At 34.0% G+C, this 27,836-nt stretch overlaps 1 protein-coding gene across 7 annotated transcripts in view; it reads left to right on the forward strand.

The window, feature by feature from the left end:
* The window catches only part of NAA16 (N-alpha-acetyltransferase 16, NatA auxiliary subunit), a 98,779-nt gene extending 71,414 nt beyond the window's left edge, over positions 1–27,365 (forward strand). For 2 of the 7 annotated variants that reach the window (XM_072617105.1, XM_072617107.1), the window contains exons 10-20: positions 3,799–3,871; positions 4,010–4,179; positions 4,519–4,671; positions 7,738–7,866; positions 12,614–12,827; positions 13,439–13,632; positions 15,493–15,601; positions 20,011–20,109; positions 20,851–20,994; positions 21,540–21,637; positions 25,833–27,365. In XM_072617105.1, coding sequence (XP_072473206.1) covers positions 3,799–3,871; positions 4,010–4,179; positions 4,519–4,671; positions 7,738–7,866; positions 12,614–12,827; positions 13,439–13,632; positions 15,493–15,601; positions 20,011–20,109; positions 20,851–20,994; positions 21,540–21,637; positions 25,833–26,033 — 1,584 coding nt within the window. In that variant the 3' untranslated portion in view covers positions 26,034–27,365. Of the gene's footprint in view, positions 1–3,798; positions 3,872–4,009; positions 4,180–4,518; positions 4,672–5,814; positions 5,869–7,737; positions 7,867–8,525; positions 8,670–12,613; positions 12,828–13,438; positions 13,635–15,492; positions 15,602–20,010; positions 20,110–20,850; positions 20,995–21,539; positions 21,638–25,832 lie in introns of those variants that run through there. The other 5 variants (XM_072617106.1, XR_011968804.1, XM_072617108.1 and 2 more) reach the window with 5 other exon arrangements.
* The last annotated feature ends 471 nt before the right edge of the window (positions 27,366–27,836 follow it).

A 27,836-nucleotide genomic window follows, 5' to 3' on the forward strand; every position in this document is an offset into this window, starting at 1 on the left:
TAAGGGCTTACATGCATGCCAGCCATTTATTGTGGTTGTTTTGTGGTATCTCTCCAAAGAGTACCATACAAAGGAGGCTGGAGAATATAGCTATGACGTGGATTTGATTATCAACTAATCACTGAAGTCACCCTTAGACAAGTTTAAATAAGGAGGATTTTGTATGTATAGAAAAGGGCTGAATGGTTCAGCTGTAACTGTCTAATGATAAATATATAAGGTCACTTATGCAGAACTAATAAACGAAGTATGGAACAAGGATAATAATAGCTGAAGTGTGACATAGCATTTGATGTACTTTAGATTATGTGATCATTAATTATCCTTACTTTTATAAATGATGAAACTGGAGGCTTAGAAAAGTTGTTGAATTGCATTTAGCCACGTAGGGATTAAGTTTCAGTGGTAGAATGTGAAAACTGAAGCTCTACTCTATGTCCACTAGTTTTTCTACCACATCATGCTGCGTCTCTTGAAGTTGTGTCTGAAATACAAGAGAGCTGGGAAACTTTTCTTCATTTTAGAGTACCAGTATCATGGACCAAACAATGAGCAAAGTGAGATTGGCTTAGGTAGACTTGGTATAGATGTCTAAATCATGCAGTTTGACCATTAGAAACAGAAAATGTCTCCTTTGTTGAAAATAAGGTAATTTATTCTGAGATTTTATTTTTATTTTTTATATTCATTTTATTTATTTTTAATGTTCTACAATCACTACCATAAAACTTAGTTTTTTTCCCCCCTACCTGCCCCCCCACCTCCCTCCCTCCCCAAGATGGCATACAATTCTATATAGGATCTACACATACATTCCTATTGAATACATTTTCACTATAGTCATGCTGTGTAGAACTAAAATAAATGGGAAAAAATCATATAACAAACCAAAACATAATACACACATACACACACACACACACACACACACACACACACACACACGAGATCTGCTACATTCTGCGATTGAATTCCATAGTTCTTTCTCTGGATGTGGAAGATATTTTGGAGACCATTGGGAATTTTTTTTTTTATGTTGTTGTATTGCTATGAAGATCAGAGTCTACCAGAAAAAACTCTCATACTGTGGTCGTTGCTGTGCACAAAGTCTGAGATTTTATTTTTAAAAAACTTGATACCTTTGATTTTGTTATATCCTAATCTGAATACATCTCCCCTATACCTGCTTAACCTTTCCTTAAAAAAAAAGTTCACGGAAGTCAGTCAGGATGTTGACATCTGACAGTATGTGCAGTATTCCATGGTGTAATGTTAATGTAAGGTTAATGGTGGGTGGGAAGAAGAGTTCAAGATCTTCCCTGCCCATTAATATGCCTCAGTACTTTTTGTTAATTTCTTTTGAGGCACTGAATCAGAAGGTTGTGCCCTCTGCCTCTGAAAAGTGTATAAGTACTCTGAGGTGAGGTTTGACTTTGGACTTACTCACTGGAACTGTTTCTTTAGCCAGATGAAACTCTGGGCAGCCCTTAAGGAGCCCCAGGATTTGAAAACTCAAGTGTTGGTGCTTCTCTTTGGAAACTGTGTATGTATGTAATGGTCAGACAGTTGGATCTGTCTGCTGGTCTGTGATGTGTGTATTGCTTATGGTCAGAAGCCCTGTCTGTTGGTCTTTATTTCTTGGCTTGCATTTTCTCTGTTGGTATATGTGTTTGATTAAAGTGATTGCTGACCCCACAAAAGTTGCTTTTCTTTTAGAAAAGTTGATCTAAGAACCTGTACAGCAGGCCCTCCTGTGTATGCCAGGGTCCTTGCTGTTACACAGTCATAATGCCCCACCTCTACAGTGAAGGGAGGGTGTGACATTCCTCAGCCCTGTTTAGTGGCAAAACTGGGTTATTATAGTTATACAATGTTCAGATTTTTAAAAAAAATTCTTTCCATTTACGTTTTTGTAATCATTGTGTATATTGTTGTCCTGTTTCTGCTTACTTCATTCTTTATCATTTCAAATAAGTTTTCCCATGTTTCTCTGAATAACTGTTTGTTATGGCAGAGTAATGTTAAGATGTAGCTAGATAGCGTGGAAGATAGAGTTTTAGTCTTGGAGTCAGGGAGGCCTGCATTTAAATTCTGTTCTCAGATAATTAATAGTGGTGTGATCCTGAGCAAGTCACTTAAAAGCTCTGAACTTCAGTTTCTTTATCTGTAAAATGGGAGTGTCAATAATAATATCACAATCCTTTCAGGATTGTTGTAGGATCCAATGAGAATATATGTAAAGAGCTTTGCAAATCTCAAAGTATTTGCCATTATTTTTCCATCATATTCTTGTTTCATAGTTTTGCCATTCTGTAATCAATAGGCATCTACCTACTTTTTCAGTTCTTTGTCACCACAAAAAGTGCTGCAGTGAATATTTTGATAGATCCAGATAGATAACTTATTTTTTTTTTGCCTTTGACATGTTTAATATGTATGAAATCGGATTTCTCAATTAAAGGATATGAGTATTTTAGTCTCGAAGTTTTATTAAAGTGTAGATTAGCTTTTCAATAAGAATTGTCAATAAAGTGATTTTTAAGAATTTATATTACTAGGACAGAACTTAAAATGTCATGTGACTTGAATTTTATATTCAGAGTTTGTGCTGTTTTGTAACTTTTGCAGCCAAAACCTGTACGCATAATTGATCCTGATTATTTAGTTGGATATGTCAACAATGACAACACCATTCATTGTTTTCTCAACATCAGCACTTTGAAATCATCACTTTTGGTTTGATTTTCTGTTTTAGTTATGCTCTAGTATTGCAGTTCATGGAATGTAAGTAAGTTCCTTGAGAAGAGGCATTATAAGTTTTGTCTTTTGTATCTCCAACATAGTATCTGGTAAATATTAGTTGTTCAATAAATGCTTTTTGATTGATTAGTTAAGTAATTGTTTTGTGTGTTTCTTAAAAACAAATAAGACATCAAGTAGGCCATCTAATTCGTTATTAAATACCTAGTTTAAAGTGACTTTTATCAATGAGCTTGGTGCTATTAAATTCATAAAATTAGATTTATAAAAGTAAGCAACAGAGAATCTCCTTGTCATAATGTCATTTGTACTGCCTCTTGTCTTGTACTTTGAAAGACTTTTTGATATAATTTAAAGACAGGCAGTCTTCTTTTTTTCCTTGACCTGCAAGTGTTTAGGTTTATCCTTGGATCTGGTGATATGTAGCTATGATGATACTGGTGGTCCCCTAAAAGTGCCATATTCTGATTAACTAGTTATTACCTCATTTTATCCTGACATTATGATTTATAACTTGCATCATTTCACTTAATCTGTTTGTGTGGTATTGATTTTTTAATCTGAATATAAGTATCCATGTCTGTCTGCTTCATGAATTCGTTAACATGTAATGGGTTTTACAACCTGGAGAGAAAATGGCAAATCTCTAAAGTACGTATGTTGAAATAATTCAGGATAATGTATATTTCAGTAGTAATTAGTGATAGTTTCTTTTATAAGCTCTACAAAAAAGACATACTTTTTATGTTGAAATTTGTCAAATCAAAGCTAGTTGAAGCTTTGTTTTTAAATATCCACAGATCTTTTCTTAATCTTTCCAGTGAGAAGATTTTTGTTCATGTATTAGGGATTAGGGAAAAGCTTAATGTTTTTTTAATTTTGGTATGATTCTGAAAGGACATATGCAATGTTTTTCAAATTTAAGGGTTTTTTTATATCGATCTTTAAAAGTATGCCCATTATGAGTATGCATATTTGAAATACTGTTAAGGACTCATTTTCAAGGGTTGAATTTTTTTTTCACTACTTCTTTAACAGGTTTCTATGATACAGGAACTTGTTACTAGTTATGAAGCTTCTCTAAAAACTTGTGACTTCTTTAGTCCTTATGGTAAGTCTAAATTAGCTTGAATTTAACTTCTCAGCAGTTTGTAGTCATTTCTATGTACCTGGTCCTTTTTGGAATGCTGTAGTGTTGTTTTCAACCACATTGGCTTTTGACTTTTTTGCTTATCTTTTTTTGTTGCAGAAAATGGAGAAAAGGAACCCCCGACAACACTCCTTTGGGTTCGATATTTCTTGGCACAGCACTTTGACAAACTTGGCCAGTGCTCATTGGCTTTAGATTACATTAATGCTGCAATTGCAAGCACTCCAACCTTAATAGAACTGTTCTGTATAAAGGCGAAAATTTATAAGGTAAGTTTACTTTGATTTTTTCAAATTATAAAATTGTATATTCAATCTAAAGCACTACATATATACATATACATACATACATATCTATGGAGAGAGACAGAAAGAGAGAGAGGTATGTTGTAGATAGGGATATTAGAAATGTGTTTTCTCAGTGCAAAATGTTAGATTTTAGAGCCAATAAATGTGAATTTTGATTTAAACATTTAGGTAATATCAAAAATATTCTACATAAATAAAGTTTTATTTTGAAAGTGCAGGTGACAGATTTAAAATTCTCATATCCTTTGTTTTATGATATGATATTTGTCCTTTAGTGATAATTCCCTTGGTCTTTTTTAGCACATAGGTAATTTAAAGGAAGCTGCTAAGTGGATGGATGAAGCACAGTCTTTGGACACAGCTGATAGATTCATAAACTCGAAATGTGCAAAATACATGCTACAAGCAAATATGGTGAAAGAGGCAGAGGATATGTGTTCCAAATTCACAAGGGTAGGAAATATTAATGTTATTGGAACATTTTGTGTTTTGGGCTTGTGAAGTATAGTAAACCTCACTAATTACGACTAATTAAAAGAACAATCATTCTGAGCAGAAATTCTGAATTATGGAACACAGTTGAATTCCACTGAAGCTTAACTTGTTATTATGTATGTTCAGGTATGCCACAAATTGAATTGTATCCTACAAGTTCATACTTGCAGAATTCCTATACTTATATACCCTTACATATAGGGAAAGCATGATTGAATGCAGTTGACCTTTAGTAATGAATGCTAGGTTAGGTTCTTGATATAAATTAATTTACTTTATCTGTGGAATTTCATTGTTTTCAGGAACATATTAAACAGTGAAGCTGAAGAACATTTCAGTGTGTTGAGTTATAGGGAGGAAGAAGTATGAAAAGGAAGCTATTCTGACTATATAAAAGATTAGACCTGGAAAGGTATATGTAGGGAAGGAGAAGCTGTTGTTGAAAAAGCTGCCTTTCTTGAGAGATTGAAGAGGAATAGTGGAGAGAATATCAGGAACCAAGACTAATTAGATGAGCTTCAGCAAAGTTTAACAAGCTTTTTTACAAATTTGGAGGCCAGACTATATAACTTCCAGCCCTCTCCACGTCTAAAATTCTGTAACACTGAGGCCAGGTTCTGAGCAGAGGACAGTAGCAACAGGGGAATAATGACGTTGACCAGGGCTTTTGTTTGTGACCTGTGGTGGGAACTATGAATAAAGTAGCAACAGTAAGACTAAAAACATATTTATTATGATTATTGAAACAAGTACTGTGACTGAGGTGTCCTTCATGCAGATTGCTCGATTGGTGCTCATTAATGAGTAGACTGCTAATTCATGAGTTTTATTAGAATTATAAATTTATATTGTGGACATAAAATTTTCCATGGAAAATTAAATTTGTTCTTAGTGTTGAAGGTTTATTATGCATTCTAATAACATATATATATTTTCAGAACAAGAGTAGTGTCTAGAGAAAATGCTTATTTTCAATAAAAAAAAAATCCTTTCATGAATCTCTGCTATTTAGATTTATAGTGTTATATTTAGACAACTGCTGACTTGTCATTATTTTTGAAAGGGCTTTTAATAAAAATTTGCATCTTTATTTTCATGTAGAATTGGGGGCATTGAGGACTAATGGCTCTGAGATACTCATGTGGAGTCTTTGAGGTACTGACTTGAGCTTGCCAAGTAGTATTACTTTGGGCCATTGGGGAAATTATAAATTTGAGCTTCTTAGAGGCAAGGACTACATCTCTCCCTCAGAACTTTGCATATTCTATTATCCATAATAGGCTTTCAGTAAATGTTTGAATGAATAAAGGTGTTAGGGTGATAAATTTTGGAAGAAAAATTTCATCAAAGAAAAGTTGAGTATTTGTAAAGTTTGTAAGAGAAAAGAGTTATGTATGAAAAGTTCTCTAAATATTTGAAAGCTCACAAAATTTGAAAGCCGAAGATTTTAGGAGGTTAGTGTGGTACAGACCCTAGAGGGTCTTAGGCTAAGAGTTTAGGACCAAAGTTCCAGACCTTGGGCAAGTCAAAACCTCTTTGGGCTTCAGTGTTTGATCTGTAAAATGAAGGAATTGGTCTAGCTCAGTGGTATCAAAATCCAAATACACATGAGGCCACTAAACTGGACATAAGGATCCCTGTAGGCCATATTATTTACTTAGAAAACTACATAGTAACATTACCTGTGTTTTGTTTATTTTGTTAAATATTTCCCAAGTACATTTTAATCCATTTCAGACCACACTAAGGGAGGGAGTGTTGTGTGTGGACTGTCTGTTTGACATCTACTCTAGAGGTTCTGAATTTTTTTTTTCTATCTCTAAGGTCCTGTGATCCTTTTTATTCCTTGTCACCTTGCTGTACAACCTTGGGGAAATCATTTAACTTCTTCTGGCCCCAGGGTGTCTTTTTGGTTTTGTTTCTCTCAACACACATCACCCTAATAACCATTCAAGCATTTATTATGTGCATACTGTGTACAATGTAATGTGCTAGATTCTGATGAAAATAATTAAGACACAGTCCTTACCTTCAAGAAATTAATTCTTCCCAACATTCCTAAGCCAAAATAATTTCCTCATTGAAAATTATAAATTTTTTCAGCATTCTTTGAGCAAAGTACACAGTTTTTCACACATAGTTTATAATGAACCTTTAATGAGTAAGAATTGTGAACATTGAAATTAGAGTTCAAAAGGAAAGGGAGGAAACATTCTTTTCACAATGTACTTTTGCCACTTTGCCTTTATAGTGTAGAAAAATGCCAGACTTCAGACACCCAGAATCCCTTTGTACATATTTCCAAACCACAAGGTAAACAAAAAAAGTCTACCAAAATCCTACGCTGAAATCCTCTGCCATATACAATCTTTAATTACTTGTTTTTTAATCCACAGTAGATTAGAAGCAGCAAAGTAGAGGGGATTTGCCTAATTATGATGCCAGAAAAATAAAAGCTAATATGACATCAGGGAGAAAGCAGACGAAAAAAAGGCAAATACCAGAACCGTATGACTATACAGTAATGAATCTTCATAAAAAGAGCTTGTGCCAGGAGGTTGTGTACTTCATTAGCAGTCTGCCTTGATTTCCCTTAGAAATGTTAAAACGGAAGCTTTGGTGCTTCAAAGTACAAAATGTACTTATTTGGAAAATATATGTTGGTGAAACACTTTAATTCCCCCCAAGTGCTGGATAATACTTGGAGAGTGAAGTAAAAATCTAAATTGTATGAGAAATTTTGAACTGGTTAGTTCCTACCTTTTGAAAAGAGGGAAAGATTATTACTTACAGTAGATTCTTTATGTTATTTCTACTTAATTGAAATCTTAAATAGTTAATTCAGAGTAGAATGAGTTACAGCTCTGATTTTTATATTGAGAGGTAGAAGAAAACAAATTTAAATGAAATAGAATTTAATTCTGTTAATAGGATGGTAATCAAAACTTTCTGTATAAGAGAGAGATAGATTTTTAGGACTTTATGTAAATATATTCACTAAAGTCTTAAATACTCTCATTTCAGGAAGGGACTTCTGCCATGGAAAATCTAAATGAAATGCAGTGTATGTGGTATCAGTCAGAATGTGCTTCAGCTTATCAGAGACTGGAGAAGTATGGTGAAGCCTTAAAAAAGTGCCATGAAATAGAAAGGGTAAGTGGTTGGACATGTTGGCATTTTCTATCTCCAAAGATGGTTAGTCATAGATAACAGGTTTATTTCTATGTGCCTGTCCATTCCAGTTCCATTGGGAAGTACATAGTGAAAAGAGATTTTGATATTCACTGTCTAAACTTGCAGAAGTTGTGACTAGTTATTTGTTCTTTTGGCACTTCAGGTTTTCATGATTTTCTTAGGTTTGTTGTGTTTTTATCTCAAGGAAGGAAAAAAAACCCACTAGCTGGCATTACTTAATAATGATCATAACAATAATTTTGGTCCTATAATTTGGCAGTTATTTAATTTTCCACTAGTCTGGAGGTACCATTTAAGTATACAGCAAGCTATCAGGCCCATTGAATTTATTTTTTCCTCATTACATCAGGATCTAGACCCCAGCCAGTCTCTCTCCAACTTGTCTTCCTGTCTTCCCAGGACATTCATACCCATGTGCAGTGCTTCTCACAACAACCTGTGCCCAGTTTGAAGGCTTTTTAAAAAAAAATTTTTAGGGATGTGCATGCATGCACGCACGTGTGTGTGTGTGTGTTTGAGAGATATCTTACTGTTCCATACTATTAAAAGGTTTAGAGAGGAGACTTTTCTTTTCCTTTGTGTGAATTTTGTTTTCCTGTTCTTTGTCATCTCTGAAGCACTCTCCTTCCAAATGGACCACAGGAGGAAAAGAGCCGCAAATGCACCACTTGTGGCAGTCCTCAGCAGCCCTCAGTTGTGGGGTCATTCTGCACCACTCTTCCCATGCTGACGCAGTATAAACCCACAGGCATCGTAGTCAGGTGAGCCTGATGTCTGCACCATGGCAGTAACTTTGGCCTTTTCTCCATGTGAAGACACTGAGGTGTTACCCAAAGTGAAGACATCTTAATGGGGGACGTTGAAGGGAGTGACCAACTAGAATTAATTATATCCAAGCACTTCTAGGGACAATCCAGATTTCATGCCCATGGGCTGGTAGATGTCTTGGTAGGTCTGTATAAATGTCCAGTACTGATGGGGACATTTTTTTACTTATCTTTTTCTTGCTAATCTGAAAGCCTATAAGGTCTCTGGCTGAAACAAGTGTTTAGTACTTGAACATTCTAATTTAAATTAGTCTTTTTTTATGGAGGAGGTTAGGAATAGAAACGACTGAAAAGAACTTTTTCATTAAAGAAGAGAATGCAGGTTTTTGATGACCACTGCTACACCCATGGGAAATTGGTCATCTCCTTAAATAGATCACTAGAGTGCCATTTATCTGCTAATGGCAATTTCCTTCAGCTCCAAACTGGAACAATAGGATAAAAAGCATTATACTGAATGTCCAGTTATCATCATAACTGTGACACTCTATAGAAAGGCTATATATTCTTTACCTTAGATTGTATTTCCCCAATAGATTTAGCTACAGTACAGAATATATTTTCATATTCACCTGAATATAGTATTTTATTTAAATTAGATTTAGACTATGCCAAAGAGCAGAGCATAGAATCCCTAACTCCTGTTTAATATATTGATTCATACTTACATAGAATAACCAGGGACCAAAATCACCATCTGTGGGCATACATACCAATTGCTAATTCAGTAAACTATTTTGAGTCTTAAATTCAAAGTAGAGATTGATTATGTTTGGAAAAATGGAGTGAACTGGAAGAACTGGATTGAACTGTGGAAAAGATTACACCATTAATATCAAGGCATTAGTAAGCCAGTTTTTCCTCTGCAGTTAAAAATTTTTATTAAATTAAACAAAATCTTACTCCTCTTTTCTTAATAAAAAATATTAATTCAGTAAGTATTAAATTCTAAATAAATTCAGTATCTAAAAAGATAAAGTTTATTAAAAATAATAAACTTGAGAAGTTTCTTGTCAAAACTCCATTTTAATTAAAAATTAGAGAAACTGAATTATAATCTTGAAGGTGTCATTACAATAGTTGCTGGTGAGCCTTATCAAAAAAATTTTTTTTGAAGGATTCTCAAGTGTCTTCCATTTATACAAAAAAATTTCATTCTTTTCTGTCTTAGATCTCTAAAATATGTTAGATGCTCTTTTTCTGTTTTTCCTTATATCTCTAAAATAAAACCCAGAGGGTAAAGAGAAGATAATTCAAATCCACATCTGTTTTCTTTGATCTGACTTTAAGAGGTCTCACATGAAGGGCAACATTATTCTGAATGTTCTTTTGATCTTTTTTGTACTTTAGATATAAATATGACAGAATTCTAGGATGACCCAGAAGTTGGTGTTTAGCATCTTTCTCTTTCTGATATTTTTTGTAGAGAATATAGCTATTTTTATTGAGGACAGTGAAAATCTGTGCTGCAGGATCATGGATTTTGTGCATCTTACATCTCTAAGGAATTGAGATTTTTTAAAGTTGGTTTTTAATTTGTCTTGTGCATTTGTGGTGCCCAAAGTACTACCATCTAGACAACATATTCTTAAAAAACTCTTTGCTTAGATCCAGAACCATAGGAAATTCATCACTTTCCTTACGTTTCCATGGCTGCTTAGTCTTCATCCATAAAAAGATATTTTATTAAGGAAAATAAAGTGGGTAGCTATCCAGCATGACTAAATTATCTAGTGACAATTACTCACAACTGAAACTTCTTTAATCTTGAGGTCTTTTGTTACCTGTCTGGAAGATAACTCAGAGTTGTCATAGTCTCATGATGGAAATCTGAGCCATTACAGTGAGAAAGTTTAAGGAATGTTGAGAAAGAGAAGTAAATGGCTTTTCTTGAATCTGTAATATCTTGTCTAAAATCTTGGTTTAACTCAAACCTGATTTTGACTCCTTTAATCTGTTCTTCCTGGTGTCTTTCATAACTTACAAATGAAATTATAGATCTTTACTTCACTGCTTTGTGATACATGGTAAATGTGGACTTTTTCTATAGTAAATTAATTTTTAGACTTTTCACTTGACTTACTAATATACTACCAGACTTATCTGGGGTCTTCATTTTAGAGTTAGTAACTTAGCTTTATTTGATTTGCTTTTAACTTGCCTAGCTTTTCTTAGTGTTAGAAAATTTGAGTGTAAAAATCCTCCCAGGTTATTAAGTTTGTCTTTATTTCTATGTGGCATCTCTATAACTTTTCCCTCACGAAAGCAGAAATAACAAAATGATATGAATTGCTTAAACCATCTGTATACTTTTTTCCTCTGGTTCAAAGTGATTTTAATCCTAAACTGGCTACTTTGCCAACCCTAAACTGTGTAACCATGTAACTAATGGAAGACAGGTGGAGAGAGGCAGCCTGTGGGCTATTACTGATAAGGAGATGACATAAAAATTTTTAGTTCTAAATGGTTCCCTCCTGTCTTAGTGAACAGAAATATGACTTAAAATCCATTTACTTGAATATATCTCAAAAAGAAGCTTATGTATTGCCTTTTTTATTTAAGCTAATGCCTATCCATTTTAAAGATGAACAAGAAAAAAATTCATTAATTTCTTACTGGTTTTTATAGTTATTCTTTTGCTTTGAGTACTGGTTTCTTTTTTCTTCACCTTTATGAGTCTCAGCAATGTTATTTAACGTAAAATTTTTCTCAGATGTGCTAAATGTAACTTGGTTCATATTAAGTTCATATCAACTATCTCTGTTGCAAAATATACATCTTTATACCTTGTCAAAAAAGAAGTCAATTACATATTTTTTCCATGTGTGAATTGACTAGCTCATTGATGGTAAGGGAGTTCATGTGTTTGATCATATGCCTTCTACATGATTTCTGAAAGATTTGCAAATTAATATGAACTTATTAACTTTATCCTTATGTACTTTATTTTCTTGTGTTGTATGTATGTAGTCCTCAATTTTGAATTCCTTTATTAGGACAGAACTCTAAAGTTTAATAGAGCATAATGGTCTTGGCACTGGCTTTGGGTGTTGAGACTTTGGGTTCGCATCTTATCTCTGATACATAATACTTATGTGACCTCTTAATACTTATGTGACTTAACCTACCTGAACCATCTGTAAAACGAGGGTGCTGAATCACCTGATCTCCAAGGTTCCTTCCAACTCTATATCTTTAATCATTGTGTGGCTTGTATTTAGTTGAATGTGTCCCTGTCTTTTCCAACTGGCTAAAATTGTCAAAAGATTATGTAGCCGATTCTCCTGTTATTTCCTTCCTGCCTAAGAACCCTTCACTTTTCTCCATTTATATGACTGTAACAAAAGGGCATAAAAGCTAGGGGAACTATTGAGAAGGGAAAGTTAAGGTACTAGAAGAGCATTCTATCTCCACTGATTTATATATGGAAAGATAGATGAGAGCCCTTGGCATATAAACAAAAGCTTGAAAAATAGTAAATTCTTTACTTTAGGCCACTGATGTGTAACTTGATAATTGCCTTAAAGGGTAGCAAATATTATGAAGAGATGCTGTTATCTCTATTCAAAGAAGATAGAGCTAGAGGAAATAGGCTTAGACTTCAACCAGAGAAATGTAGGTTAAACACAAGGGAAGATTTATCATGTAAGGGTGATTTGGTACTGGAATAGGCTGCCAAAAGAAGTTGTGAAGGTTTTAAATTCTGCTTTTAAATCCCACATATTTTTCTGTAGAGAAATAAAAATAATTTTCTAGGTTTTAGTAATCAAATTGTAAGACCTCAAAACTGGCAAGGACCTCAGAAGTTTACTTAGTCCAATTTATGTCAGAATGGGAGTCATGACCTTGTGTAATAATTTTTTGGTTTTCTTTTTAAGCATTTTTTTGAGATAACGGATGATCAATTTGACTTCCATACATACTGCATGAGAAAGATGACTCTTCGTGCCTATGTTGACCTCTTGCGATTAGAAGATGTACTCAGGAAACACGCTTTCTATTTCAAGGCTGCTCAATCTGCAGTTGAAATATACTTGAAATTGCATGATAATCCATTAACCAGTGAAAGTAAAGAACAAGAAGTGAATTCAGGTAACTAAGAAGAACTACATAAGACAAGGGGATAGAAGCTTCAGAATAGCATTTATGCAAATTGCAAGTTACATGTGAAGATTTAATTTCAAATGGATTTAAGGTTGTGCTATAAATCTCATGAATTTTCTGTCTTTGTAACAGTGGTGAGACTGTGTAGAGAATAATTTAACAGATATTCAGATCATTGTTTTACTTGACTTTGGATAAGAATATCATGATTTAGGAAATTTAAGAAACTTAGTAGCATTAAAAGGTCATTCAAATTTGTAAAGTTGGACAAAGAAAAAGAACTGTGGTTTGGATATATGTAGGTTTTATTGCAGTATGATCTCACATTAACTTCTTGATATATGAACAATATTAAATATTGTATGGTCTTATTCCTGCTGGATTCATGCATACATATCATGTAATTCCTCAGCATCAGAAACATAAAATGTTTTGTATATTACATATCTGAGGAATCAGCATCAATAGTTTACAAAAACCTGATAACAGAAAATTAGGCCTGTGATTTGCATGAGCTCAATTAACACTACTGCAAAATAATATTGTTTCACTGTATGAAACTTTGAATAAGAATTTTTGGCTCATTTTGGTATTTGTAGAAAACCTTTCAGCCAAAGAATTAAAGAAAATGCTCAGCAAGCAGAGAAGAGCCCAGAAAAAAGCTAAATTGGAAGAAGAGAGAAAGCATGCTGAGAGAGACCGGCAGCAAAAAAATCCGAAGAAAAAACGAGATGAGGAAGAAGAAGAAACCAGGGGTCCCAAGGAAGAATTAGTCCCTGAAAAACTTGAAAGGGTGAGACAGATTTATTAAAACAATAATATCTCTTATTCTAATGTTTCTGGTGAATAGATTGTTTTGATAGTGACATAATTTAGTCTTTGATTTAGAAGTCACTTCATAGTCCTCACATCAATAATATTGGTAAAAAATGAATGTCAGTTGATAAGAAAAATTAATTGCTTTTGAACAAGTGTTTTGTAAACTTTAAGCATATTATGGCCTGTTTCTTTGTGTTGTACACATTGAGGGAACCTTATTTTCACAGTTACACAAAGTTGTAGTTATTTTAAGAGTGTAAATACTCTGTGAAATTAGAAGCCAAAGGAAATTTTAGCTAAGTGGAAGATGGTGCACAAATTCTCCCTAAAGAAGCATATTAAGGAGTTAACTTTATCATACATCCAAGGGCAATAAGAAACATTTCATGGGAAACATTTGATCATCTGTTATTTCAACATTCATGATAAGCATTTGCAAAAAGACCTTTATGAAGGTCTTTTTTTTTTTTTTTTTACAGATTATGTTCTGATATCTCTTGTAGTTAGTGGTAGAGAAATTTGTAATGATATTACAATAAGAACTTAGTAAGACCCTCCAAAATAAATTGTCATATAGTTTAATCTGTGGTAATTTCAGTGCAAAGGGAGACACAGGGGAGGAGATGGTAGAAGATATGGTTCCAGAAACAAGAAATCAGGGAGACCAAAAGCTTGTAAACTATATAGAAGCTTTTTGACTCTGTGATGACTTTCTTCAAGAAGAGAACTTAAAGGTTCTTGCCTTGGTGAATTCCCAGTAATATCACGAAGAATGCAGCCAATTCTATTCTCATAATCTGTTTATTGTTCCTCACACCTAACCCTGCCTCTCATGACTCCCTATATTTTCACATGCCTGGAGATCTCTTGTTTCTGGCTTCCATGATTTCCTTCAGATCCTAGCTAAAATCCCACTTTCCACAAGAAAACTTTCCTGATGCCCCTTGATGTTAATGCCTCCCCTCTAAGATTATATCAGATTGATCTTGTCTCTCTCTATCTTGTTTGTACAGTTATTGTTTGATTGTTGTCTCTCCCATTAATGAGACTGGTAGCTTCTTGAGAAAAAGGAATGTTTTTTGCATTTCTCCAGCTCTTAGCATAGAATCTGGCAATAGAGTAGGTGCTTAATAAATGTTTGTTTTCTTGATTTGTTGAATTCTAACAGATAACTAATAATTTGTTCAATATTGAGATAATTTCTGAGTTAGCTACCTATCTTGACCTATTGTTATTTTATTAGAGCAGAGACAAAAATCAGTACTAAAGTGGAAGCAGAAATTAAAAAGAACAGATATAGTTGCAATTTAGATGATTTCAGATTGGTTTATTTATTGAAGCTGTTGATATTTTGGAATTGGAAATTGATTTTAAAAAACAGACATTGAAAAAAAGTTAAGCCAGCAGTTTTATGAAAAGCTTAACTGATGTAAATCAGTTCTCTGAATAAGGATTATTAGGATTTGAATAGGAGAGCTCCATCTCATAGTTCCCCAAGTGCTACATGGGCAAGTAGAAATGGTACTGAAAAAGGGGAAGGGGATGAGGGTAGCTGAACTGAAGTGAGAACACACAAAATGGGCTCAGGAGAACTGGATGAAACCGCTTCCTTTTCTTCAAAAAAAAGCCAGGGGGCCTCTCCACGCAGAAAGTTGTATGTGTTGTCAGTTGTGGCTGCTGTGTCACTCGACTTGACTTCTTTGTTGGAGAGAAGGGTTCAATGGGGCAAGAGAGAGCATGAGAGAAATGCCTGGAGTTAAGAAGAGTAGAACAGGACATAAAGTCAGTCCTTAGTGCTGTGCTTTAAATGACACTGACTTTCCCTTTAAAACAGGTAGAAAACCCATTAGAAGAAGCCGTCAAGTTCCTTACACCACTTAAGACTCTTGTTGCTGATAACATTGACACTCATCTTTTAGCATTTGAAATATACTTTAGAAAAGGTAAGGTGACTTCAAGCCTTTTTTCTTTTAGTTTGAATCATTGATTATTTTAGGAACCACAAATTTACCATTTTTATCCATTTTCACATTTTAACTTCATGGATTGCCATGGCCAAGAATTTAATTACCAAGTGTCACCAGCCTGGTGATGAGGCTTTTTGTACTTACAGTTAGGTCATTCCTCAAAAACTTGACTTCATGTATCAGAGCCATACTCACTGGTTTATAGTCTGCTGGGGCCTCCCAGAGCTTACACTTTGTAATTGTAATCTTTGAGAACTCAGAGTTGTCTTCACACTACAATGAGGCATTGGAATAAGACTGGAGAATTGAAAATTAATATCATGCAGAGACCTATCTATCATGGTAGGTGTGAGCAAGCTGCTACATAAAACCAATGAGACACTTCAGAGAAGAACCCAAGTAAAAAATGCTGTCAGGTAAATGTGTGATAGGAAGAGATGATGGTATGAGGAGCCAGCATGTTCCACTCGTATCGTAGAAGTTCCAGGAAAAAAACAAAAACAAAAAACAAGGAGACTTCCAGCACATTGGATAGATCTCTTGTGGCAAACTTATGGGAAAATATGGTTGAGATTCTCATAGGATGGGCATTCATGGACAGGTTACTTGCTATCTGTGTTACTGGAGAAAACATCTAGATCTGTGAGGTCCCAGATTCAACTGAATTTGAGACACCCTAGGCAGTGACAATCACTTTATCACTCATTGCCTGTCATATGATTCCTTTTTACAACAGTACCCCAGAATGGTTATCCAGCCTGTACTTGAACATCTTCAGTGGAGCACTCACTGTTTTGTGAGAGAGCACATTCTTCTTTTGGACATTTCTAACTTATATTGAGCAGAAATCTACTTTTCCACCCACTGGTCCTAGTTCCACCTCTGGTGCCATATAGTATAAATCTCTTTCACTTGGCAATCTTAAATATATTTGATGACAGCTATTATGGCAGATCAGACCATCTTTCCTCAAGGCTAACCATCACCAATGCTCTTAACTATTCTCCTTCATATGACCTGATCAAAATACTTAGTAGCCACTCTCCTCTGGATGAGTTCCCATGACTCTCCTGAACAGTTGAACTTAGGAATAGTACTTCAGTTGTCTTCTTCAGTTCTCTTTAATACATTGCTTGGGAATTTATTTTTTTTTAATTTTTTTTTGGCAAAAATTCTTCTAAGTGAGGGACAATGAAAGTCACCCAAAAACACTGTGAAGAAATAAGCAAAAATGTCCATAGTTTAGCTTTTCAAGTGAATTAGAAAATGGAAATTATCCACAAACTATATGTAATCAGATGCTTCATCACTGAAATTTGTTGTCATATGAACCCTGAAGTTGGCATAAGGATGTTTGCTATGAATTATTTGTTGTATCTAAATTATCAATGACTGGTATATCCTTTCTGTTAGAATGTTGAAGTAGCATATTTATTCATAACTTTTGATTAAAGTGGATGTCATAGTAATAGGAATAATCATTATTGAGTTCAGAAGCAAAACTTCAGCCCAGTTTTCCATTGTCATCTTTATGGTTCTACGGATCTAGTCCTTGGGTCTTTTAGCCGTTATTCAGGCCAGCATCTGTGTTTTTATAACCTCCCCTCAATCCCAACTTGTTAAGCCTAGGAAAAGAGATTATTCTCAATGATTTTTTTCTCCAGTAACTTAGAGGAAATTCCTCTGCCCTCCAACGTGCATTTTTCTCTCATCCCTCCTCTTTTAATGGATATTAGCCAGGTCTTGTTACTGCCCCAGTATTGATTCTCGGGAATATTCTGCTGTCACCCAACTCAGAAAGTAAAGTGACTCCACTCTCATGCACTTCCTACTATTCCCTTCAGGTTAAGACATTAAGACATTTTGCTCCTTGTATATCAGAGATACTTCAGACAACCATCAGAACTCATTTGATGTCATTTAATCATCCAGAAAAAGGGGCTTGGTCCCTGTCTATACTACCACTACTTCCAAATTCTACTTTGCAACAGAAATGCTTCCTATTATGATTAAGATCATTTTAGGACCTGTATGTGTTCAACTGTATTATTATCCTTAGGAAATTACTGAAGTGTGGAATTCAGATAATTAGGAAATATGGAGCATAGAAATCCAGTCAACCATCTTTGGGATTTGTGCCCCAAATGTTATATGAAAAATTTTTTTTCAAGATCATTTGAGCTAACTTAATCTAGATTTGGTAGACTTTAAATATGAGGAGTCTTGCAAATTAACACTGGTTCATCTATCTGGATATCAGATTACGCTGTTGTTCACTGTTAATTTTTGGGGAAGTTAGAAGAACAATTTACAAATTTATTATATTTTTACAGCTGTCATTTGTTAAAAGCTTTAGACTGTATGTATATTACTATTAGGTCTTATAGTCCTGTGTTAAAAAATATGTATGTGATTAACAATGTTGAGATATAAAGACTATCCTTTTTGTAGCTTTTATTCTTAAACTCTCTTCCCAGCACATTTTAAGAAAAAAAAAGCTATCTTGATTGTTTTACATTAGGCCAGTCTATCTGCCAGTGTGGTTTCAGAGGAAACCATGTCTGTGCTGCAGTTTATCACAACGCAACTGCTTAATTAAGATATTATAGTGCTTTAGATGAGCACCAGTAATGTCAGAATTAGTGATAATTACTTTTTAGGGAATGTTTACCACTGTGATGGAGGATTTTCAGTATGAAGCCCTTGTTGAGGGATCCTTTGTCCAGTAGTGTCCTCTAGAAGTGCCACTTTGTAGATGACACTGCTAATCTCATCAGGCCTTGGAGTGTTACAACAGAACTGCCTAATTGAGACTCATACTTCTCAAATAAGTTTTTCCTAATTACATTGGAAAATCCAAGGGGGTGAAGCATCTATTGTCATATTGATATATAGCTGAATGGACAACCCATTGAGCCTGTACATGCACCTTAGGAAGAAACTCTGTATGGATGATGAGATGAACCCAGCATTGCATCATGGGGAGCAGGCTGGATCGCCTTTGGAAAATTGTACAGATTTGAAAAATTGAACCTAAGCTTTATTCTGAAACGAAGCCTTGGCTGATGGATTGCCTCCTTTTCTGAAGAGTTGAAGTTAAAGAAACTGATGGCAATTAACTGAAGAGAGAATAGTTAGCTTGAGCATTGCATTTGGAAACATATAGCACATGTATTACATATCTTAACATTATAAACATTACATTATTAATAGAAGTGGCAAAGGATGTCATTAGAAAAACCTGATTGGAAAAAGAAAGACTGATCTTGTAGCTAGAGTGAGAAATATCCATGGATGACCTAAGTACTCTATTAATATCCACCCCAGATTTGACATGATATGTACAAGAGTTGCATAGGATGGATTGTGATCTGCATTATTGAAAATAGTATCCCCATTGATGAGATCATAGTTTCACTGAAAGATATCAAAGTATGATTTTCAATGAGTAAGGCTCTTCAGTATTCCAGGGCTGTGCTGGATGTAGTCAAAGTGGTGTTATCTGTGAGTAGGAACATTTGGAGTGTTTAATCTATGCAAAGTCCCTTTTCCATTTAGACTTTGCTGGACATCCTCCAAAGCAGTGGTGCAACTTTTGATGAACATATGTTGTCTTTCTTGATATTTATATTTGAAGAGTCATTGAGCAGGGTTGTCTCTCTTGTATCTTTCAAGGAATCTTGTATAATTTTAACATCATAATGGGAGATACCTTGTTGGAGCAAAGTGTTTAAGGAAGCATTTTGGTTTCTATCAAATACTTTCTGTAACCAAACAGTTTTTAAAAAAGATAATAATATGAGTTACTTAAATAATCATCTCTTACATTAAAGACAAGTTAAGATTATTTGATTAAAAAAGAATGTTTCAGTTGACTTGAAAATTAGATATGCAACAAATGTAGCATCACTGGGAAGAGCTTAGGAAGATGGGCTAAATGAAGTTGATTGTTTTGAAATTGTATTTGGATTGATAAATATAAGTGTTTGTTTTGTCCCCATTTTAGTTACTAATATAATTAAGGAAATGTATTCATGGATTTGCTTTTTTGGATCAAGAAATTAAAAAAAAAAGAATTTATATTTAATTGTTTTTCTAACACTTGCCCAACATTGGCAAGTTGGGCAATTTTGGATCAAGAAATTTAAAAAAAAAGAATTTATATTTAATTGTTTTTATATGTTAAAATAGTTGCTACTCAGAGCAAAGGATCAAGACAACTTTTTCTGATTCAAAATTGCTTGTTTGTCCTCCATAGTTAGTTTTGTTACATGCTTGAGAAAATAAGAAACTGAGTACTGGGAGGCGGGTAGGAAAGACTACTTAATTAAAATATAGCAAAATATGAAATATTCTGAATGATTTTCTTTAATTTTATGATACAGGAAAATTTTTGTTAATGTTGCAGTCGGTGAAAAGGGCTTTTGCTATTAACCGTAATAACCCATGGCTACATGAGTGTTTAATTAAATTCTCTAGATCTGGTAAGTATAATGAATACTATCCATACTTTTCTTACTCCTAGATTTTTCTTTGAGAGAAATAGTTGTGGTTGAATAAAAATATATCCATGAGCCAAATACCAGAATATAGAAAATAGTGGTCGTGGCGGGGGTGGAGGGGAGGCATAGATAAACCTGTGATTTCATTGATATCAGTGACTCCTGGTGACAGAATTCCCTCTCCTAGTACAGTTCAGCACCAACTTTGCAACTTAAGGTCATAGAAAACTGGACAGGCTCCAGGAGGGTAAGCTGTGTGCAGAGTTGCACAGCCAATATGTTTCAGAGATTTTTCATGACTCAGAGGCTGGTTCTCTATCTACCAGGACACACTGCATATACTGCTATTAGCTCAAAATTGAGTATCTTTAATACAAACTTATAAAGTGAGAAACAGTTATATTAATTTTGTTACCCTTTGTGTTTCTTAAAGAATAACAATAAATTCATAATAATAATGTATTTACCTTGTATATACCCATATATATGTATATGTGATGATTCTAAGTCTAACACTGCTTTTGTTATCTGATTGTACAGGAGAAAAAGAGAGAGAAGGAGGGAGGGAGAGAGAGAGAGAGGTGTGTGTGTGTGTGTGTGTGTGTGTGTGTGTGTGTGTGTGTGTGTGTGTGTGTGTGTGTGTGTGTATGTGACTGAGTGTATGTGTGTGGTTTTGAGATAAACCTGAGGATATTTTAGTTAATGATAAACTTTTTTTTTTAGTGTCTAATCATAGTAATCTCCCAGAAATAGTGAACAAAGTCCTAACTCAAGAAATGCAGAAAATCTTTGTTAACAAAGATTTGGAAAGTTTTAATGAAGAATTTCTCAAGCATAATGCTACCTCCATTCAGCATCTACTTGCAGGTAGGCTTGATATATTTTTTTTAGTTTTAGAATCTATCCCTTTATAGATATAGTAACTTTAAAGTCATTGGGATACTACTTAGCAAATCACTATTTTAGTCTCTTGGTAGCCTGGTGGTCACAGAACTAATGAATTTTAGATTTGAAAGGGACCTTGATGGACATCTAGTCCAACCCATACCTGAAAAAAAAAATTACCCTACAGCATACCTGACATGGTCTACATGTGTTGAAATAATGTAGATAGGGATTTTAAAAATTATTTCAGAGTTCTTTATGAATATATCTGCTTAACCAATACTAAAACAATTATTTAAAGACTATAGGAGAAGGGAAGTCTAGGGTAGAATCTGTGTTTAATTATATTGGTAAAAAAACTTAATTTGTACCTGCCTACTTAATGGGAAGAACGTTGGGACTTGAACACCAAAATAGCCACAAATGCTTGACTCGTGGTGATCTGGACAACATTATTTATAGAATAAATGAGAAAGATCATGTGTCTTGTGCTTCTTTTTAAATGTGTTTACATTTTGTGATTCTAGGTGCTAAAATGATGTATTTCCTAGATGAATCAAGACAAGAGAAAGCAATTGCTATTGCTACTAGATTGGATGAAACTATAAAAGATAAAAATGTGAAGGTAAACTGTCATGTTTATAAGTGATGCAAACTAAATGCCTTTGTGTTTCTTTCCACATATAGCTTTTCTTCTTCTTTTACTCTTTCCATTTTCTCACACTCACTGAGACCTTGACTCCCTTTGGAAGAGCCTGCATTGCTTGTCATCTTTCTGGCTACACCCTCTGTTTATACCATAGGCTTTATTGGCTTCCCATTGCCATTTCCAGCTTCTCCAGATTCTCCCTCTATTGCCATCATTCCACAGTTTTTCTTCCACTGAGATTCACGTTATCTAAATTTATCATCCATTCCAGATCCTGATGGTATTCAATACTCAGGACATTGGACCTCCTTTCTCTCTCCCTTTAAAAAAATTTTCTATTCTGAATTCAAAGACTGCCTCTCCCCCTCCTACCCCCCAAAAGAGCTTTTCCTTATGTATAACAGAACACTTAAAGAGGATTAAATATATGAAACAATCTATTTCCTACTGCTTGCTTTAAATGTGTGTGTGTGTGTGTGTGTGTAGTAAATTTAGCATATTACTTTCAAAATTGTCCTGCTTTTCTGTGTTTCCTTCTGAACTTTTTGCTCTCTTCAGTGCATTAAAATGTATTTTTTCCCCCAGTGGTTTTCTTTTTTTTTTTTTGATATCACTATTACTGTCCTCTCTTTCCCTGCCTCAACCTTCCACTTTCAATTAAAAATTGAGATTAAAAAACAGCAACAACAACAACAACAAAACCCAAAATAAAGCCTGAGTCACAAATAAACATAGTGAAACAAAACAGATCCACACAGTGGTTATATGCAAAAATGTTTGTCTCTTTATGCGCTGTGAGTCTCTCAGTAAAACATATTTCATCTAAAGTCCTCTGCAGACATGGTTATTTTACTTTGCAGTGTTTTCATCCCTGTATAAATTGTTCTGCTTCTGCTCACTTCCCTCTGAGTTAATTCATACTTCGCAGAATTCTCTGCAATCTTCTTTTGTGTCACTTTTTTACAGCTCAGTAATGTTCCATTTTTTTCTCCCGGTATCATCTTTCCTCTTAACCCATCTCCCCAATTTGCTTTGTTGAGTTTAATGTATTTCTACATCAATTGTGTGTGTATGTTTTCTCAGTTTTTTACCTGCCATATAAGAGTGAGTTTCATGTGATGCCTTCTCTCCCCTCCCTTTTTCTTCTATCTCTGTGTTCTCGCCTCACAAAACCCAACTATGAGAAATGAAAAGTTCTTTCTCTTTGCTACATTATTTTTTCTTTTAACTTTTCCCCTGTCTTCCCTTCCTCAAACCTTCAGAACATAATTAGTTCACCCCCAGATCTGTTTTTTATTCTTTAATTCCCTCAGTACTCTTTGAAGATGTTAAAGTTCTGAAGGGACACTTGTTTCTTCTTCCCCATTAGAATGTTAGGAATGCATCATCATGTAGTTGCTAAAATATATTCACCTTTCTAAGATTATCTGAACTCTTATTTTTTTATTTCAAAGTTACTATTCATCTTAAGTCTTTTAATCAGAAATGCTTACAAGTTCTCTATTCCATTAAAGGTCTGTAGAATTATACTGTAGAATATATCTATAACTTTACACACACACACATTAGAATTATCATCAGTTTTGTAGGGCAAGTTATTTTTGGTTATAAGCCTCTCTCTTTTGCCTTTGAAATATTACATAGGACAATGTATGATTTATACAGAATAAACTGGAAGTAGTGCTGGAGGGAAAACCCTAAGATTAATGAGGACTGGTTAAGGTACATGTTCATTTTCAAAATATTATGAGAAATACAGAAAGTTATAAATAGTGTCACTTAACAGGACAGCAAAATACAGTGGAGAGTAAAAAAAAAAACCCAAACAATTCAATAAGCAAATTAAAAAAACCCATCCCTTTGCATAGTTGAGCAAAATAAGTTCTGTTCTTGGCTATGTCATTCTGCACCGTAAGTATGTCACCTTTCTGTTAGAATTTGCATAGATTGCTTCACCATTAATTCACTGGGATTATGGTAGGTCATTGACATTATCAGAGTTCTTTCAAAGTCTTTCAAAACTGTTTGTCTTTACAGTGTTACTGTATAAATTGTTTTTCTGGTCCTGCTCACTTCACTTTGTATTACTTCATACGTGTCTTCCCAGATTTCTCGGAAGTCACCTCCTTAATCATTTCTTACAGACACAATGTACTCCATTGCATTCATTTATCATAATTTCTTCAGCAGTTCCCTAATTGATGAGTGACTCCTTAATTTTCAGTTTTTTGCTGCCACAAAAAGATCTCATATTTTTGGACACATGAGTCTTTTTCTTGGTTTCTTTAGGGCATAGTCTTAATAGTGGCATTGCTGGTACAAGGTACCATTTAGTGATTTTTTTGCTTTCCAGAATAGCTGGACCAATTTACATCATCACTGTATTAATTGATGTGGTTTTTTTCTCATGGCTCCTTCAACATTTGTTATTTTCTTTGTCATCTTTTGCCACTTTGATGTGTGAGGTGGCACCTCAATGTTGCTTTATTTTGCATTTCTCATGAAGCATTTTTTCATTTGGCTATTGATAGATTGGATTTCTTCCTTTGAGAACTGTCTATTTATATCCCTTTACCATTTATCAATTGGAGAATTGATTTTTTTTCTTGTAATTTGATATTGTTCCACATATATCTTGGAAAGGGGACCTTTTTCAGAGGAATTTGTTGCAGTTAGTTACCTGTTCCCCTTAAAATTTTACCTTCATTTGTTTTGTTTGTACAAAACTTTTAAAATTTTATGTGGTCACAATTGCCCATTTTATCTTCTGTGATTTTCTCTATCCATGTTTGTCTATGACCTATTCCTGTATCCAAAGATTCCTACGTCTCCTCTCCATATATCTTCCTTACTTCTCTACTTTTTTATGATATTGCCTTTTATGTTTAATCATGTACATATTTGGAGCATATTTTGATTTTGCATATATAGTATAGTTTTGGCTGTCCTGCCCAGGTGCCCACTTTCATGTCAAAGCCACCAACTATCAAAATATATGTTAAGGTTGGAGAATTTTGTCAAAATTTTTTGTGAAATTTATTTACTTTACCCTCCACCATCCATGCATATTGACACATAATCTGCACCTTCATGGTAATATTTTGCTTGTATTTTTCTTGAGCCCTCTAAGGCTAGCTGACCAAGTTTCACATGAAATGATATTTCTCTTTGTTTTTAAGTGCTTCTGCTCATTTAATTTCTTTATTTTACTGTGAGAAGAGCATGTAACTATAATTTCTTCCCCCCTTATCTGTTATGTTTATTTTAAAAATTATTTTGTATTTGTGCCTTTTGACATTGTCTAAATTTCCCTAAGTAACCCTTCTCCCATCTCCCAGAGAGCCATTCTTTACATAAAAAAACCCCATTTAACTGGAATTTCATTTTCTGGTTTCATTTATGAGAATGACAGTATTACTGTGTTTCAGTTTTAGTATGTCCTCTCATTAGATAAAGTTCTCACAGGCAGTAGTTGTATTAAGGTTTAAAGATTATCTCTAAACTGTGACTCTTAGGGTATTGCGTGTTCCCCCTCATGGTCTTCCCACCACCATGGCCAGAGAATTCTTTACTTAGTGGCCAGCCTGCTGCTACTGAACCCCACCCTAGTTAGATTGGTCCTTAGGCAACAGGCATAGTTTGTCTCTTAGTCAATACTTAAAGACTTCTTAGTACAGTAAAATATGAAGGAAATTGTATTTCTCTCTCATAGCCTTTGTGCATTCAGGAAACAACAGAATATCACTTTTGTGGGGACCTTGCACTTAATAGGTGCAGAATTAATGTTTGTTGAGATGAACTTTCAAACTTGCATTACTATTTATAGATAGAATAGATAGAATTTATAGATAGATCTTCTAAGAGAGCTATTTTAAGTATGCATTTAAAAAGGGACTTACATTAGCACTTACATTTTTAGTTATTTGTATTTCATTTTTTGCATTATTTAAGGATAAGTTTGGAATTTTATTGTTTTTCTTGTACCTTACAATTTGATTCCTAAAAATCTTTTTACTGGAAAATTTTCCCCAACTATAGAGGGGCATTAGTGCTTTTGTAGACCATGGAAGTCATCTAGTTTTCTCAGTGTACAAATTATAGGTTTGATTAAACAGCTTATTGGTAGAAGATGTTTAATTAATTTATGTATTTTTATTCTTCTCTCTTTTAGACTTTAACAAAAGTTTTCGAGGCACTGGTTGATGGGAGCTTTGGGATCTGTAATACCCAGTGTGAAGAATACCGAACAGCGTGTCATAAACTGTTTCCCTTTTCACCTGCCTTTCTGCCTCCTATAAGTGAGGATGATAGTAGCACTGCATCAGTAAACCATACAACTATTAACCATGGTGTGATGGCGAATGAAGTTTGAATATCATAAAAAAATTGACTTACAGTCTTATAGCTGGATTAAGATTAGGGTTACTTTTCCAGGCTGCTTTTAATATCTCATAGACATACAGTGAAATATTTGGGTAGAAAAATTTAAAAATGTGATGGGTATACCATTAACTTTTGTTCTTCTCCTGATCCCCAACAGCCACTGTTTAGGTAAACCTTTTCTGTAGTCACTGTTTGTCATGTTTATACTTGCATAGTTTGCCTTATCAACAGAACTCCCAAATTATGAGCTTTATGGTATGTAAAGACTCTTTTTTTCACCTCAATGTTACAAAAATATGAACACTTTGTACTGATTAAATTTAGACATTGAACAATTTTAGCTAATTATGTTGACAATAATGCCAATGTTCCCCCTACAATTTATTTCAGGTTTTAAATTTTAATCTGCCTTGGTGGATTTTTTTTTTTAGAGTTTATTACTATGACTATATTGGCTGTTTACATGATTTTTAAAAATATGGACCCCATTGTGGAAGGTATAGAGGTGTCTTTTAAAAATTATAAGTTGGAATTATTTCTCTGTGTTTTTCATGTTTTACCATTTTAAATACACATGATCAATGAAAGGTATTGCTCAAATACTGATGCCCTTGTTTTGTTTTCAGAATGCTACTTTGACAATTTAACCAAGATACTCCAATTTTGTGATTTAGTGATTAAGGATGTGGAGATTAGTTCCCTCTTCAATCATAGAAATTCACTTGTCAGTTTACATATTTCATGCAAGTCATAGCCAAGAAATATAATACTTTCTTCATTAAATTGCTTTCAGCACTACTAAGGAATTTATATTTAGAGAGTGTTTTTTGTAGTTCTTCAGGGAGGACAATAGGCTGACTTTAAATTATAATGAGACACTTTCTTCCTCTGTATGTATGGTGCATTAACTAGTGAATACCTTCAGACATACCACATAGCAAAATGAATGTTTAAACTTTGATTACCTTAGTTGACAAAAATATGATCTTGCTCAATAATATAGCTTTTTGGGGGGAAGGCAGTAGCTTCTCATTCTATAGGAATTACTCTCAAACCTTAAAGTGTATTGCGGTTTTGTACAGAAAAATTGAAATCAGTCAGTGTTTTTGTTTTTATTTCACTGCTATGTAAATGTTTCAGTAATATTGACTAGACCCTTTAAGGCAAAAATGGGGAGATTTGATTAAGACAAGTAAACTGTTCTAATTAAAATTGTTTATTTTTTGCCTGGTATATTTGGGTTCCAAATTTTTGGATAAAAAACTCACTGTAAAATTATGCCAACCAATGAAGTGCTATAATAAATTATTTTGTACACAGATGTCCTTTTGGATCTGGCATTTTTTTTTTTACGTAAGTTGCATAATCATAGGGCATTATTTGTTTTGTACAGTGTTCACCTTATGCAAAGGTGGTAAAAACCTACTCTTAAAATCTTTTTTAAGTGATAGAAAGTCATTCTTACTTGGGGATCAAATATACTTAAGTTTCTAGACTTTTCAGCAGTACGCTTTGTATTTTGCTCTTTATGTAGCTGTTGAATCATTTTATGTTCACCATTAGTTTCTATCAAACCTTTAAGAACAGTAATTCTAGTGTATGGCAAAGGGCCATTTGCAAAAATATATCAGCTAGTTACCTAACTTTCCCCTCTCCTATATACCTAACTATGATGTGTTTGATTGATTGCATCCTTTTACAAGTTGAACTTCTATGAGTAATATTTAATTGAATTTTGGATTTGACAATGGGTTCTTCATAAATGATGATGCAGAGGTTGGTTGGTTGTATT

Source organism: Notamacropus eugenii, chromosome 6, assembly GCF_028372415.1.
Source record: "Notamacropus eugenii isolate mMacEug1 chromosome 6, mMacEug1.pri_v2, whole genome shotgun sequence".
Classification (NCBI taxonomy): domain Eukaryota; kingdom Metazoa; phylum Chordata; class Mammalia; order Diprotodontia; family Macropodidae; genus Notamacropus; species Notamacropus eugenii.